Below are 14,615 nucleotides of genomic sequence, written 5' to 3'. Positions count from 1 at the left end.
ATCCCTGAGCGCTGTGAGATATTTTTGGATGGTTGCCTGGAAGGTAAAATGAATAATGGGAGTATTATTCTGTTGGAGCCAAGGAACCATGACAGCGAAATAGGACGAGGGGTCGCTGTTGGAAAAGCCCTGCTACGAGCGAAGAAGTCTGTACCGGTAAGAGTAATGAACACGAATTATTATTCTGTATCCTTGAAGAAGGGAACCCTGTTAGGGTACTGTTGTTCGGTCTCCTCAGTCATTCGAGGCGTGGAAGCCTCCAAAGTTTCGACTTCAAAAATTCCGGACAAAATGGTGAAGGAGTTAGTAAACGTTAAGGGATTATCTCCCGAAGATAGTAGAAAATTGAGAAACCTGATAATCAAGTATCAAGATGTGTTTGATAAAGGAGAAGCAGGACATAGAGGTCGTACCAATTTAGTACAACATAAAATTGACACCGGAGATGCACGACAAATCAAACAAAATCCGGGAAGACTTCCGCTCGCCAAACGTGAAGAAGCTGACAAAATCCTTCGAGAAATGAAAGAAGAGGGTGTCATCGAACCATCTAACAGCCCGTGGACATCGCCGGTAGTACTAGTAAAGAAGAAAGACGGTACCACCAGGTTCTGTGTTGATTATCGGCAGCTCAATAATGTTACCAAGAAGGATAGTTATCCCCTGCCGAGGATAGACGATACTCTAGACACGTTGGCGGGATCGACAATATTCTCTACCTTGGATCTGAAGACTGGATATTGGCAAGTCGACATGGCGCCTAAAGACAGGGAGAAGACAGCGTTCTCGGTGGGCTCCGGACTGTGGCAATTTACCGTCATGCCTTTTGGATTGTGCAACGCGCCAGCTACCTTAGAAAGACTAATGGAGTCTGTGTTAAAGGGACTATCCTGGACCACCTGTTTAGTGTACCTGGATGACATTATAGTGATGGGGAAATCCTTCGACGATCATCTGAAGAATTTGGAAGAAGTTTTCAAGCGACTTGCGAGCTCTGGTTTGAAACTTAGCCCCAAGAAATGTCATCTGTGTCAAGAAAAGGTACACTACTTGGGCCATGTAGTCTCCTCCCAAGGAGTTGCGGTAGATCCACAGAAGACCAAGACAGTGGAAGAGTGACCGATACCCAAAGACAAACATGAACTCAGAAGCTTTTTGGGGCTATGCACATATTATCGCCGTTATGTACAGGGTTTCACCACCATCGCAAAACCATTGACCAGACTTACCGAAGGCGAGAGGCGTTTCTCTTGGGACTCAGATTCTGACGAGGCATTCCGAAGATAGAAGAAAGCCCTGACTAGTGCGCCTGTACTTAGCTATCCTCTTGGCAACGGAAACTTTATATTAGATACCGACGCTAGCAATGTTGGATTAGGCGCTGTTCTGTCTCAAATCCACGATGGCCAAGAAAAAGTAATTGGTTTTTTAGTAAGACCTTGTCAAAGCCGGAAAGGAACTACTGCGTGACCAGACGAGAATTACTAGCCGTAGTTAAAGCAGTGGAACACTTCTACAAGTATCTCTATGGAAGAAAGTTCTTGTTAAGAACAGACCATGCTGCTTTAAAATGGCTGTTGCAGTTTAAGAATCCTGAAGGGCAGGTAGCTAGATGGATCGAACGATTACAAGAATTTGACTTCGACACAGAACATCGAGCTGGAGGATTGCTCCAGCTCGATGTCGAAATGCCGACGCACTTTCCAGAAGACCTTGTGCTAAGGACTGTAAACATTGTTCCCGAGCAGAAGAGTAAGAAGCGAAACTCCTAAGAACAACTGCGGTTAACGATACTTGGCAACCCGAAGATCTTGCAAACGACCAAATCAGTGACCCAGAATTAGGCTTAGTGATTAACTGGAAAAACGCGGACCAAAGACCAACGTGGGAAGAAGTTTCCAGATATTCCCCGAACGTGAAGTCGTACTGGGCCCAGTGGAATTCCTTGGTAATAGATGACGGGTTACTCCGCCGCGTAATTGAGAGACCAGAGGGACAAGAAGAGAGAAGGCAGATCGTCATTCCAAAGAAGAGAGTCCCGGAAGTCTTGGAGGAAGTTCACAATGGAACCAGCGGTGGACATCTTGGTGTTACCAAGACACTTGGCAAACTGCGTGAACGGTTCTATTGGGTGAACTGCAAAGAAGATGTGAGGGCCTGATGCAAGAAATGTGACGTTTGCGCCGCCATCAATGGGCCACAAAAGCGCGGTAAAGCCCCAATGCGCCAGTACAATGTAGGCAGTCCCTTCGAACGAATAGCGATCGACGTGGCTGGTCCTTTCCCAGAGACGAACGACGGCAACAAATATATTGTGGTAGTAATGGATTACTTCAGCAAATGGGTCGAGGCCTACGCGTTGCCAAATCAAGAAGCGTCCACCATTTGCTGATGCCCTTGTTAAAGAATGGATCTGCAGGTTTGGTGTTCCCATGGAGCTTCATTCCGATCAGGGAAGAAACTTCGAGTCTAATCTGTTCCAAGGCGTCTGTGAAGTCCTGAACAGCCGCAAGACCAGGACGACTGCTCTACACCCACAATCCGATGGGATGGTTGAACGCATGAACAGATCTATCAACCGTTATCTGGCTAAAGTAGTCTCTGACCACCAAAGAGACTGGGACAAATTTCTTCACCTGTTCCTGTTGGCCTACCGTTTATCAGTCCAAGAATCTACAGGGCAAACTCCAGCCAGCATCGTTATGGGACGGGAAGTGCGCCTACCCTGTGATATTGGTTGCCGACCGGGAGAAGAAGTCGCCGGAGATTATGTCCACACACTACGTCAAAGGATGGACGACATTCATCAGAGAGTCCGCCTCAATATTCAAAGTGCTAGTGACCGAATGAAGGAGCACTACGACATTCAAGCTGAGCATGGAGGATACCAACCAGGGAAGTTGGTGTGGCTATACAACCCGCAGAGACGTCGTGGATTATCTCCGAAGCTACAATCCTCATGGGAAGGGCCATACGAAGTCATGGATAGGATTAATGACGTCGTATACCGTATCAGAAAATTGCCAAAAGGAAAACCGAGGGTAGTCCATTTCAACCGTTTGAGCCCCTACCAAGGCGTAATAGAAGATCGTGCTGGGACCGTGAGAAGCTGCAGCTTTGATCCCCCTGATTCGGAGATGTCTTTTGACGATTTCATGGCCCGATACAACAGCAGTGAGAAGGCTCGCTATGGTGTAACCAAAGAAGATCAACGAGACCTCTTTTCCGTGCCTCTTGATTATTCGCTCGCTCATTGTGTGGCCCGAGATTTGCGGATGTCCAGAGGAATTCAATGAGAAGTTTGGGCGTGTCGGAGAACTACGCAGGCAGGATCCAGAGGTTTGAAGCGTCTTGAGGCTAACCGACAATGCACATGGTCAAGCAAGACACATCTTCTAAGCTGGCGTGTGGACTCGATGGTTTGAGTTGGCGTACAATCCGGAACATGATTGAAGTCTTGTTCAGATTTACGGGAATCGAGATCCTCGTTTGCTGCTACAACCCAAAGCTGAGATCGGGAGAGAAAACTGTAGACTGCTATTTCTACCAGACTTCGCAATGTATCAGGGGCCAGCTTTGCAAATACCTTCATTCACCGTGTACATCTCGGGACGAGCATGTACCTAAGAAGGGGGCAGTGTTGCGGACCGGTGTGGACTCGACCTAACCTAACAATATGGTCCGCCCTCGGATGACCTTAACATCGCATAGACACCGTAATGATTCATTCGAAGATTCGAGAAGGATCGAGTCCCACTGAAATGGAGTAGTACATACGAGAACATTCGAAACCTTCTCTATGCACCTAACGATCTATGGACTATTCTAGTAAACTTTAACTGTAGGTATAAAAACTGGCGGCTGTGGCCTAAAGAGGGCAGTTATAAATATACCAGTGCAGTTGACGGGCTAAAATTCAAAATAAATTCTTAGTTATAAATCGTTTGTAAATAGTTCTATAAGTCTTTTATCGCTATTGTTTTTGTTAATTAGTGTTAATAAATAGTGTTTAAATAAATTGTGACTTTCTATCCACACGGAACCGACGAAAAACGTAACAATATTTTCTTCATAATTATTGATATTTATTACCTTATCCACAGCAGTTTGTTTACATATAGCTTTTCTTAAATTTACCATATCCCTCATGGTAAGATGTTTGATGGCTGGCAATTTAGGTTTATTGAGATCCCTTCTCATAGCTACTTCCAAGTGGCTAACTATATCATTTGCAATTTTAGAACAACCAGTAGTTAACATGCATTGCATGTCCAAATTATTGTTAGAGATGTGAAGGACTTGAGCATTGGGACCGATTAGTACTGCATTAAGGTCTGTATATGGCAAGATGAAATGATTGCAGAAAACATTGTCGTGTTTCAAACTGGTAACATACAATGTTATGTCAGTTAATATGAGCAAAAGAGGAATACTATCTCCATTTGTGGCATATGCACTTCTTATAGGATATACCTGAAAATATAAATCAGTTCTTAAATGATATTTCCTAATACTTATACAATTAGATTTATTTACTTTCAACAATTTTTCTTCTTTATTTCTAAAAATTTGTTTTCTCAGCTTTGTTGCAGTAATTTTGTCCCAATATTCAATGGTTATCTGTTTTTTCTTTCCACAAATAATTTCATTTTCAATCACCTGATCAATTTCTTTATTACAAGTAGGAGCAACCTTAAAATTTCACTAATTAAAATAAAAAGTTGTGGTTGATATATATATTTGATTGTACCTTACACCCTTTGACATATAAACCTATGCAATTGTTCATTTTCTTGCTATATCCCTGAGTTTGAATATCTACCATTTTCTTTAAAGTAACATTCCTCAAAAACCTATTAATTAGTGATGATTTTGATGTGGACGTCCTTAAGTTGGGTAAAGATTTACTAGCATCCGTTTGGTTAAGACTTTTGTATTCCGCAAGTGGTACCTATATAGATTTGATGTTATATATTTTATGATATCTTACATATCGCGGGGCAACCAAGATGCGGACGATTGCGTCTAAACTCTTCCGTGTTTTCAAAAACCCTTTCTCGTAAATAGGACAGGCTTTAACAAAGAAATTAAATGGAACACTCTGTCTAAAACTATCCAACATTAAGTAGAGATGGGCAAAACTGTTCTATCCAAAAAAACAACTAGTTAAGTTACATCTTACTGTTAATTAAAAATAATAGCTTAAAATAATAGGTTATAATAGGCAATAATAATAGAATGCAAGGTAGTATGAAAATAGGTAAATTTGTTGATATTATTGTTAAAATGTAAAAATATTAAAAAACCAAGTACACAGGATGGTCAAAACATCACAGCCAACTTTCAAGGAGTGATTTAGTAATTTATTCAAGTAGTTTAACCAAGTCTAAATTAGGTCAATCCCTAAGGATGGACTAATATGGCATATAGACAGGTCAAAGACCGCTGGCGGAACAGGAGTTGAAGTATTTGGGGAAGACAATGGGCAAGCTTACAATTTTCTTTGAGTAAATCTTCTTCTTCTTCATGTGCCTTCTCCTCATGGGAGGTTGGCGACCATCAATTGGAATTCCTCCCTGTTCAAACGGATAACTGTACTGTTCCTCCCTGGGTCAAATTAAACTGTTCTGTTCCTCCCTGGTCTCTCCTATATTAAACCACTGGCACAAATCCCGCAACCAGGAGAACCGTTTATGCCCGATGCCTCTTCGTCCTTCAATCTTTCCCTCAACAATCAGCTGTAGGAAGCTATATTTGTTATTCCTCTTGAGTAAATACTCAACCGTATTCCAGGCAGAAATCTTCGCCATTCTAAAATGCGCGAATGAAAAGAACAGAAGAATTTTCGCAGGTAAGCACATCAATATATGCCGTCACACGGCTCTTAAAGCACTTATGAGCCAAAAAGTATCGTCGAGACTCGTCTGGGAATCCTTTTTCAGACAAAATTAAATTATCCTGAGTATCGGGTCACAGCGGCATCTCAGAATAATAAAATGACATCTCAGAAAAATAATTTTGGGAAAAAATTGTAATAAATTAAAAAATAATTAATATTAACCAAGAGAAATCGGTGGAAATTAATTTAAAGTTCGAAAAATGTCCGCTGCCTCTGTGATGAATCAAAAAAACAGGATATTTCTTAAAATATGCAGGTGAAGAGTTATTGTAAATATTGCTATTGTAATAAATGAGAATTTTTTTTTGATATAGCGTATTTTGATCATTTCATAAAATAAGGTGGTGGGGAAAGTTAAACTTGCTTTTGGGGAAAGTTAAACCTTTTTTAGCCAATATAAACAAACTAGGGCTCGTTTAAAAGATAATCCCTAATGATCTCCAGTATAAAATGTATTTCCATAGATTGCTAACATAGTGGTAACCAGTTTGACATAACAGATATTGCGCTTTTGCTTAAAAAATTAAATAGCAGGTTATGTTTATATTTGCACAGTTGAAAACTAAACTTAAACGTTTTAATATTTTTATGTAACTAATTTACCTCTTTTTGTTTCCTAGCCTACTTCTATATTTTTTAGACCTTGTAATCTTAGGCGGTAACCTAACATGATTTGTTCTCTTAATATATCCCGTTAGAGAGATGATAGAAAATTGCGGTTTGCGCTGATATTTTGAAAAAATTGTGCTCTTTTTAACTGTACGATATTTAGAATGAGTGGGAGGGGGGTTAATCACTTCGACCTTACAGATCCATTGTGTCCCCCTTTCTTGAATCATAACTCATCATACAGTCCCAGGGCTTTGACAAAAGCCAGTATCTGGGACGGTTTTATAGAGGGTAGTTCTCCATCTCCAATATCAGTCGTACCAAAATTCATGGCACGAATGGTTGTCGTCTCGGCGCACTCAGTGATGAGGTGTACTGGTGTTTCACCATCTTTCCAACTGTACGATATATTAATATACTGTTGCGAGCCGGTGTGGACTCGACCTAACCTCACAATATGGCCCGCCCTCGGATGACCTTAACATCGCATAGACACCGCAATGATTCATTCGTTCGAGAAGAATCGAGACCCATTAGAATGGACTAGTACATACGAGAACATTCGAAAACCTTCTCTATGCGCCTAACGATCTTTGAACTATTCTAGATTTCTTTTACCTGTCGGTATAAAAGCCGGCGGCAGTGGCCTAGAGAGGGCAGTTATAAATATACAGTTGACGCGCTAAAATTCAAAATAAATTCTTAGTTATAAATCGTTTGTAAATAGTTCTATAAGTCGTTTATCGTTATTAGTTTTGTTAATTAGTGTTAAATAAATAGTGTTTAAATAAATTGTGACTTTCTATCCACACGGAACCGATGAAAAACGTAACAATTGGTGTCAGGTGTGGGGTGTGTGATAGACTAGAAAAATAAAAAGACTAACAATGGCTCCGAAGAAATTGTTGAAAGACTTGAAAGTGTCCGAACTGAAATCCATATTGGAAGAGAGAGAGTGCGAGACAGATGGAAAGAAAAGCATTTTGCAAACCAGACTGAGAGACGTTTTGAGGGAGGAAGGCGAGGATCCGGACACATTTTGCTTTGAGTTCGAAGGTGACCTTGACTCGTGCCTACAAAAATTAGAAGCTAAAATGACGGAAAACTCTCAAAAATTAGAAGACAGTTTGAATGACAAAATTACAGAAAATTCCCGGGAATTGCAAGACAATTTAAACGGAAATTTGAATAGTAAAATAATTGACTTGGAAGTTAATTTAGAAGAGAAAATCAGTGATAAAATTAATATTTTAGAAGATAAGATCGCAGAAAATTCTAAAGACATACAGGCCAGCTTTAATAATAAAATACTTAATTTAGAAGAAAAGATAACAGAAAATTCCAAGGAATTAGAAGAAAAGATTATAGAGAATTCTACGGAGCTACAAGACAAAATAACACAAATTGAGGACGATGTAAATAAAAAATCGAAATTTTAAAACAAGAAATAGAAAAGGCCAATTCACCAAAATGTCAAGAAACATCGGAGGCACCGAAACTAGTCGAAAATAAGTATATCTCAAAGTCAGTTATTAAGCCTCCACAGTTTGACGGAAAAACCGCTTGGGCCAATTATTTTTGCCAGTTTGAGGCCGCTGCGAGAGCGAACGGATGGACAATCGCTGAAAAGGCTACCGCTTTGACTGTCGCACTGCGAGGAGATGCGACTGATATCCTGCAGACATTGTCACCATCGGAACAGGGAAATTATCAGCAATTGGTACGACATTTAGAAATGAGGTACGGCCAAGCTCATTTGGAACATGTCTATCATTCCCAGCTAAAAAATCGCATTCAAAAGTCAAATGAGTCTCTGCAGGAGTTTGAAGCCGACGTAGCCCGCCTCGTTCGTCTTGCGTACCCTGCTACGCCAGAGAATGTTATGGAGCGGTTGGCAGTACAGGCATTCTCCGACGGCTTACGTGATAACGAGACAAGACAAGCACTTCTCCTAGCCCACCCAACGCACTTGGTGGATGCTTTAGCACGTGCCCTAGAATTTGAGGCCGCGAAACAAAGTTCTCGGTCTTTAGGAAGAGTACGGGCCATCGACGAATGTTCCGACGAATCCGTGGAAGGGATTGTTCGGAAGGTAATGGACCAGTACATGGGCAAGAAGGGACCGATTCGTTGCTGGAACTGCGGACAGGTGGGACACGTGCGAAGCCGTTGTAAGGAGAAGAACGAAGAACCGGCTTCGTCGAGGTCGAAAAACTACTAAGGGTCGAAATGAAGGGGCACACGTCGACCTGTACCCAACATGCCCCAACGAAAACTGCTCAAGTCGCCTCGCTACAACACAAATTCAACAGCATTTTTGTGGATGGTTTTGTTGATGGAGAGTTCCGGACCATGCTGTTGGATACAGGTGCGACGAAAACTATCATCAGACCGGACATTCTTAAAACATCGAAGAAGGTTAAAACAACACAATGGCGACTACGTACTGCTACGGGGGGCTCCGCTGCTGTCCATGGAGAAGTAAATCTTAATTTTGTTATTGGGAGCACCAGTTTTGAACATCCAGTGTTAGTAGCAGATATCGAAGATGAACTTATTCTCGGAATGAACATCATGACCACTAAAGGTTTTGACCTAAACTTCAAAGAGGGAATTTTGAAAATAAATGAGGAATAAGTGGTTCTACATCGAAAATGTGAGGAGACGCTTCGCGTGGTAGTAGCAGAAGATGTTTCGATCCCTGAGCGCTGTGAGGTATTTTTGGATGGTTGCCTGGAAGGTAAAATGAATAATGGGAGTATTATTCTGTTGGAGCCAAGGAACCATGACAGCGAAATAGGACGAGGGATCGCTGTTGGAAAAGCCCTGCTACGAGCGAAGAAAACTGTACCGGTGAGAGTAATGAATACGAATTATTATTCTGTATCCTTGAAGAAGGGAACCCTGTTAGGGTACTGTTGTTCGGTCTCCTCAGTCATTCGAAGCGTGGAAGCCTCCAAAGTTTCGACTTCAAAAATTCCGGACAAAATGGTGAAGGAGTTAGTAAACGTTAAGGGATTATCTCCCGAAAATAGTAGAAAATTGGGAAACCTGATAATCAAGTATCAAGATGTGTTTGATAAAGGAGAAGCAGGACACAGAGGTCGTACCAATTTAGTACAACATAAAATTGATACCGGAGAAGCACGACCAATCAAACAAAATCCGAGAAGACTTCCGCTCGCCAAACGTGAAGAAGCTGATAAAATCCTTCGAGAAATGAAAGAAGAGGGTGTCATCGAACCATCTAACAGCCCGTGGACATCGCCGGTAGTACTAGTAAAGAAGAAAGACGGTACCACCAGATTCTGTGTTGATTATCGGCAGCTCAATAATGGTACCAAGAAGGATAGCTATCCCCTGCCGAGGATAGACGATACTCTAGACACACTGGCGGGGTCAACGATATTCTCTACGTTAGATCTGAAGAGTGGATATTGGCAAGTCGACATGGCGCCGAAAGACAGAGAGAAGAGCGTTCTCGGTGGGCTCCGGACTGTGGCAATTTACCGTCATGCCTTTTGGATTGTGCAACGCGCCAGCTACCTTTGAGAGACTAATGGAGTCTGTGTTAAAGGGACTATCCTGGACTACCTGTTTAGTGTACCTGGATGACATCATAGTGGTTGGGAAATCCTTTGACGATCATCTGAAGAATTTGGAAGAAGTTTTCAAGCGACTAGGGAGCTCTGGTTTGAAACTTAGCCCCAAGAAATGTCATCTGTGTCAAGAAAAGGTACACTACTTGGGCCATGTAGTCTCCTCCCAAGGAGTTGCGGTAGATCCATAGAAGACCAAGACAGTGGAAGAGTGGCCGATACCTAAAGATAAACATGAACTACGAAGCTTTTTGGGACTATGCACATACTCTCGCCGCTATGTACAGGGTTTTGCCACCATCGCAAAACCATTGACCAGACTTACCGAAGGCGAGGTGTCTCTTGGGACTCAGATTCTGACGAGGCATTCCGAAAATTGAAGAAGGCCCTGACTAGTGCGCCCATACTTAGCTACCCTCTTGGCAACGGAAACTTTATATTGGATACCGACGCTAGCAATGTTGCGTTAGGCGCTGTTCTGTCTCAGATCCAGGATGGTCAAGAAAAAGTCATTGGTTATTTTAGTAAGACCTTGTCAAAACCGGAAAGGAACTACTGTGTAACCAGACGAGAATTACTAGCAGTAGTTAAAGCAGTGGAACACTTCTACAAGTATCTCTATGGAAGAAAGTTCTTGTTAAGAACAGACCATGCTGCTTTGAAATGGCTGTTGCAGTTTAAGAATCCTGAAGGGCAGGTAGCTAGATGGATTGAACGATTACAAGAATTTGACTTCGACACAGAACATCGAGCTGGGGCAATCCATCGAAATGCCGACGCACTTTCCAGAAGACCTTGCGCTAAGGACTGTAAGCATTGTTCCCGAGCAGAAGAGAAAGAAGTGAAACTCCTAAGAACAACTGTGGTTAATGATAGTTGGCAACCCGAAGATCTTGCAAATGACCAAACCAGTGACCCAGAATTAGGTTTAGTAATTAACTGGAAAAACACAGGCCAAAGACCAACGTGGGAAGAAGTTTGCAGATATTCGCCGAACGTAAAGTCGTACTGGGCCCAGTGAAATTCCTTGGTAATAGATAACGGACTACTTCGCCGTGTGATCGAGAGACCGGAGGGACAAGAAGAGAGAAGGCAGATCGTCATTCCAAAGAAGAGGGTCCCAGAAGTCTTGGAGGAAGTTCACAATGGAACCAGCGGAGGACATCTTGGTGTTACCAAGACACTTGGCAAGCTGCGTGAACGGTTCTACTGGGTGAACTGCAAAGAAGATGTGAGGGCCTGGTGTAAGAAATGTGACATTTGCGCAGCCATTAATGGGCCACAAAAGCGTGGTAAAGCCCCTATGCGCCAGTACAATGTTGGTAGTCCCTTCGAACGAATAGCGATCGACGTGGCTGGTCCTTTCCCGGAGACGAACGATGGCAACAAATACATTGTGGTAGTAATGGATTACTTCAGCAAATGGGTCGAGGCCTACGCGTTGCCAAATCAAGAAGCGTCCACGATTGCTGATGCCCTTGTTAAAGAATGGATCTGCAGGTTTGGTGTTCCCATGGAGCTTCATTCAGATCAGGGAAGAAACTTTGAGTCCAATCTGTTCCAAGGCGTCTGTGAAGTCCTGAACATCCGCAAGACCAGGACGACTGCTCTACATCCACAATCCGATGGGATGGTTGAACGCATGAACAGAACTATCAACCGTTATCTGGCCAAAGTAGTCTCTGACCACCAAAGAGACTGGGACAAATTTCTTCACCTGTTCCTGTTGGCCTACCGTTCATCCGTCCAAGAATCTACAGGGCAAACTCCAGCCAGCATCGTTATGGGACGGGAAGTGCGCCTACCCTGTGATCTGAAATTTGGTTGCCGACCGGGAGAAGAAGTCGCCGGAGAAGATTATGTCCACACACTACGTCAAAGGATGGACGACATTCATCAGAGAGTCCGCCTAAATATTCAAAGTGCTAGTGACCGAATGAAGGAACACTACGACATTCAAGCTGAGCATGGAGGATACCAACCAGGGAAGTTGGTGTGGCTATATAACCCGCAGAGACGTCGTGGGTTATCTCCGAAGCTACAATCCTCGTGGGAAGGGCCATACGAAGTCATGGATAGAATTAATGACGTCGTATACCGTATCAGAAAATTGCCAAAAGGAAAACCGAGGGTAGTCCATTTCAACCGTTTGAGCCCCTACCAAGGCGAAATAGAAGATCGTGCTGGGACCGTGAGAACCTGCAGCTTTGATCCCCCTGATTCGGAGATGTCCTTTGACGATTTCATGGCCCGATACAACAGCAGTGAGAAGGCTCGCTATGGTGTAACCAAAGAAGATCAACGAGACCTCTTTTCCGTGCCTCCTGATTATTCGCTCGCTCATTGTGTGGCTCGAGATTTGCGGATGTCCAGAGGAATCGCTGCGACGTTCAATGAGAAGTTTGGGCGTGTCGGAGAACTACGCCGACAGGATCCAGAGGTTGGAAGCGTCTTGAGGCTAACCGACAATGCACATGGTCAAGCAAGGCACATCTTCTACCTGGTCACCAAGGAATGGTCCCCGAGTAAGCCGACTTATCTCAATCTATGGAAGACCCTGATTGAACTGAGAGAAGCCCTGCTAAACAACAACATTGCACGATTAGCCATTCCGAAGCTGGCGTGTGGACTCGATGGTTTGAGTTGGCGTACAATCCGGAACATGATTGAAGTCTTGTTCAGATTTACGGGAATCGAGATCCTCGTTTGCTGCTACAACCCAAAGCTGAGATCGGGAGAGAAAACTGTAGACTGCTATTTCTACCAGACTTCGCAATGTACCAGGGGCCAGCTTTGCAAATACCTTCATTCACCGTATACATCTCGGGACGAGCATGTGCCTAAGAAGGGGGCAGTGTTGCGAGCCGGTGTGGACTCGACCTAACCTCACAATATGGCCCGCCCTCGGATGACCTTAACATCGCATAGACACCGCAATGATTCATTCGTTCGAGAAGAATCGAGACCCATTAGAATGGACTAGTACATACGAGAACATTCGAAACCTTCTCTATGCGCCTAACGATCTTTGGACTATTCTAGATTTCTTTTACCTGTCGGTATAACAGCCGGCGGCAGTGGCCTAGAGAGGGCAGTTATAAATATACAGTTGACGCGCTAAAATTCAAAATAAATTCTTAGTTATAAATCGTTTGTAAATAGTTCTATAAGTCGTTTATCGTTATTAGTTTTGTTAATTAGTGTTAAATAAATAGTGTTTAAATAAATTGTGACTTTCTATCCACACGGAACCGATGAAAAACGTAACAATACGATAAGTAGTTTCGGAGATAGAGCCGGCGTCCATTCTTAGTTGGCCACCCGGTACATGATTATTAGATACTAATTATTTTTTAAACAACTGTTACAAATCTGCTAACTTCGTGGCGATCGCAACTTCCTAGACTATTCCACATTATACCATTAAAACCTACTGTATCTAAGGATATTTACAAGAGAGAGTTTATATTGAAATGTGTAACTCAATCGTCACCCCTTATAGTGACTAGAAAACAAATAATGCGTGTTCACTTACTTTTAAAGGAGACTGGCATATAGTATAATGATTATTTCTTAACACCTTCTTTTTAGGAGAATCTAGATGTCTTGAATGACGAGATTCAGACAGATCAGATACAGTTTCATTATCAGACCAATCTAACTTAACAGAAGATATAAACTTATCCATGTTATTTTTTGGTGTGCTACACGTAAGCTTTCCATCTGACTCTTTAACTTCAACTTCTGAGACTTCTTCTATTAAAACGTCACTGTTGGTAGGTGTTAAGGTTTGGTTAATAATTTCGAAATCTTCTTCAGCTTCCTTCTCAGGTTCATCTTTAGCTTTCCTATTTGGAAATGATAATGAATATTTAATCATACTAAAATGATATCAACCTTAGTATATTAGTGTGACATACAATAATTTTACAAGGAATACTTAAATCCCTATAAGCGTTCAATCTTTCGAACAAAGCATATTTATTAGTACATTTAGACTTGAAAGGAACAAATACAAGACAATCCTATAAGGTAAAATACGCAGCAATCGACGACTGAAATAGTTGGTAACACTGTGGTAGAAGATTTTAAGATTAGTAATTGGTACTGATGCTTAAACAAATTATCAAATTTTACAAAATATGTCAATGTAATGTAATGTCAATTCATTAACGTCATTTTTTTGGCTTTTCTTTACTTTTACTTAATATGTATTTTATTATCAAACTTTATTAGAAGCACATATAATTTAACCCATTTAACCCATATTTTTTTAATAAACTTATTCCATAATTAAATTACAATACCTTCAGATTATCTTAAATATTATATATATTTTAAATATTATTTTTATCATGCTGGCAACTCTTACTTTTGGGTCGGTATTTACACGAGTGGAAGTAAATCGAATAGGGATCTTATTAAGTCGGAGTGAGAGAAATGCGACGGTGTGCTGTTGCGGTGTTGCCGGTACGCCTTTCCCTATCAAGTAAAGTAATATCACGATC

General features: G+C 41.9%; 1 protein-coding gene across 3 annotated transcripts in view; it reads right to left on the bottom strand.

Moving 5' to 3' along the window:
• Positions 1–14,615, bottom strand: part of LOC115884070 — a 41,513-nt gene that overhangs the window by 11,197 nt on the left and 15,701 nt on the right. For all 3 annotated transcript variants that reach the window (XM_030902523.1, XM_030902524.1, XM_030902528.1), the window contains exons 9-12: positions 13,643–13,955; positions 4,751–4,951; positions 4,537–4,692; positions 4,093–4,473 (exon numbers count right to left, since the gene is read on the bottom strand). In XM_030902523.1, the coding sequence (XP_030758383.1) occupies positions 4,093–4,473; positions 4,537–4,692; positions 4,751–4,951; positions 13,643–13,955 (1,051 nt within the window). The remainder of the gene's footprint in view (positions 1–4,092; positions 4,474–4,536; positions 4,693–4,750; positions 4,952–13,642; positions 13,956–14,615) is intronic.

The sequence above is a fragment of the Sitophilus oryzae genome, unplaced genomic scaffold (genome assembly GCF_002938485.1).
Source record: "Sitophilus oryzae breed Bouriz unplaced genomic scaffold, Soryzae_2.0 scaffold_2014_pilon_pilon, whole genome shotgun sequence".
Taxonomy (NCBI): Eukaryota; Metazoa; Arthropoda; class Insecta; order Coleoptera; family Curculionidae; genus Sitophilus; species Sitophilus oryzae.
Note: the sequence above shows the minus strand (reverse complement) of the source record. Positions and strands in the feature narration are given on the sequence as shown.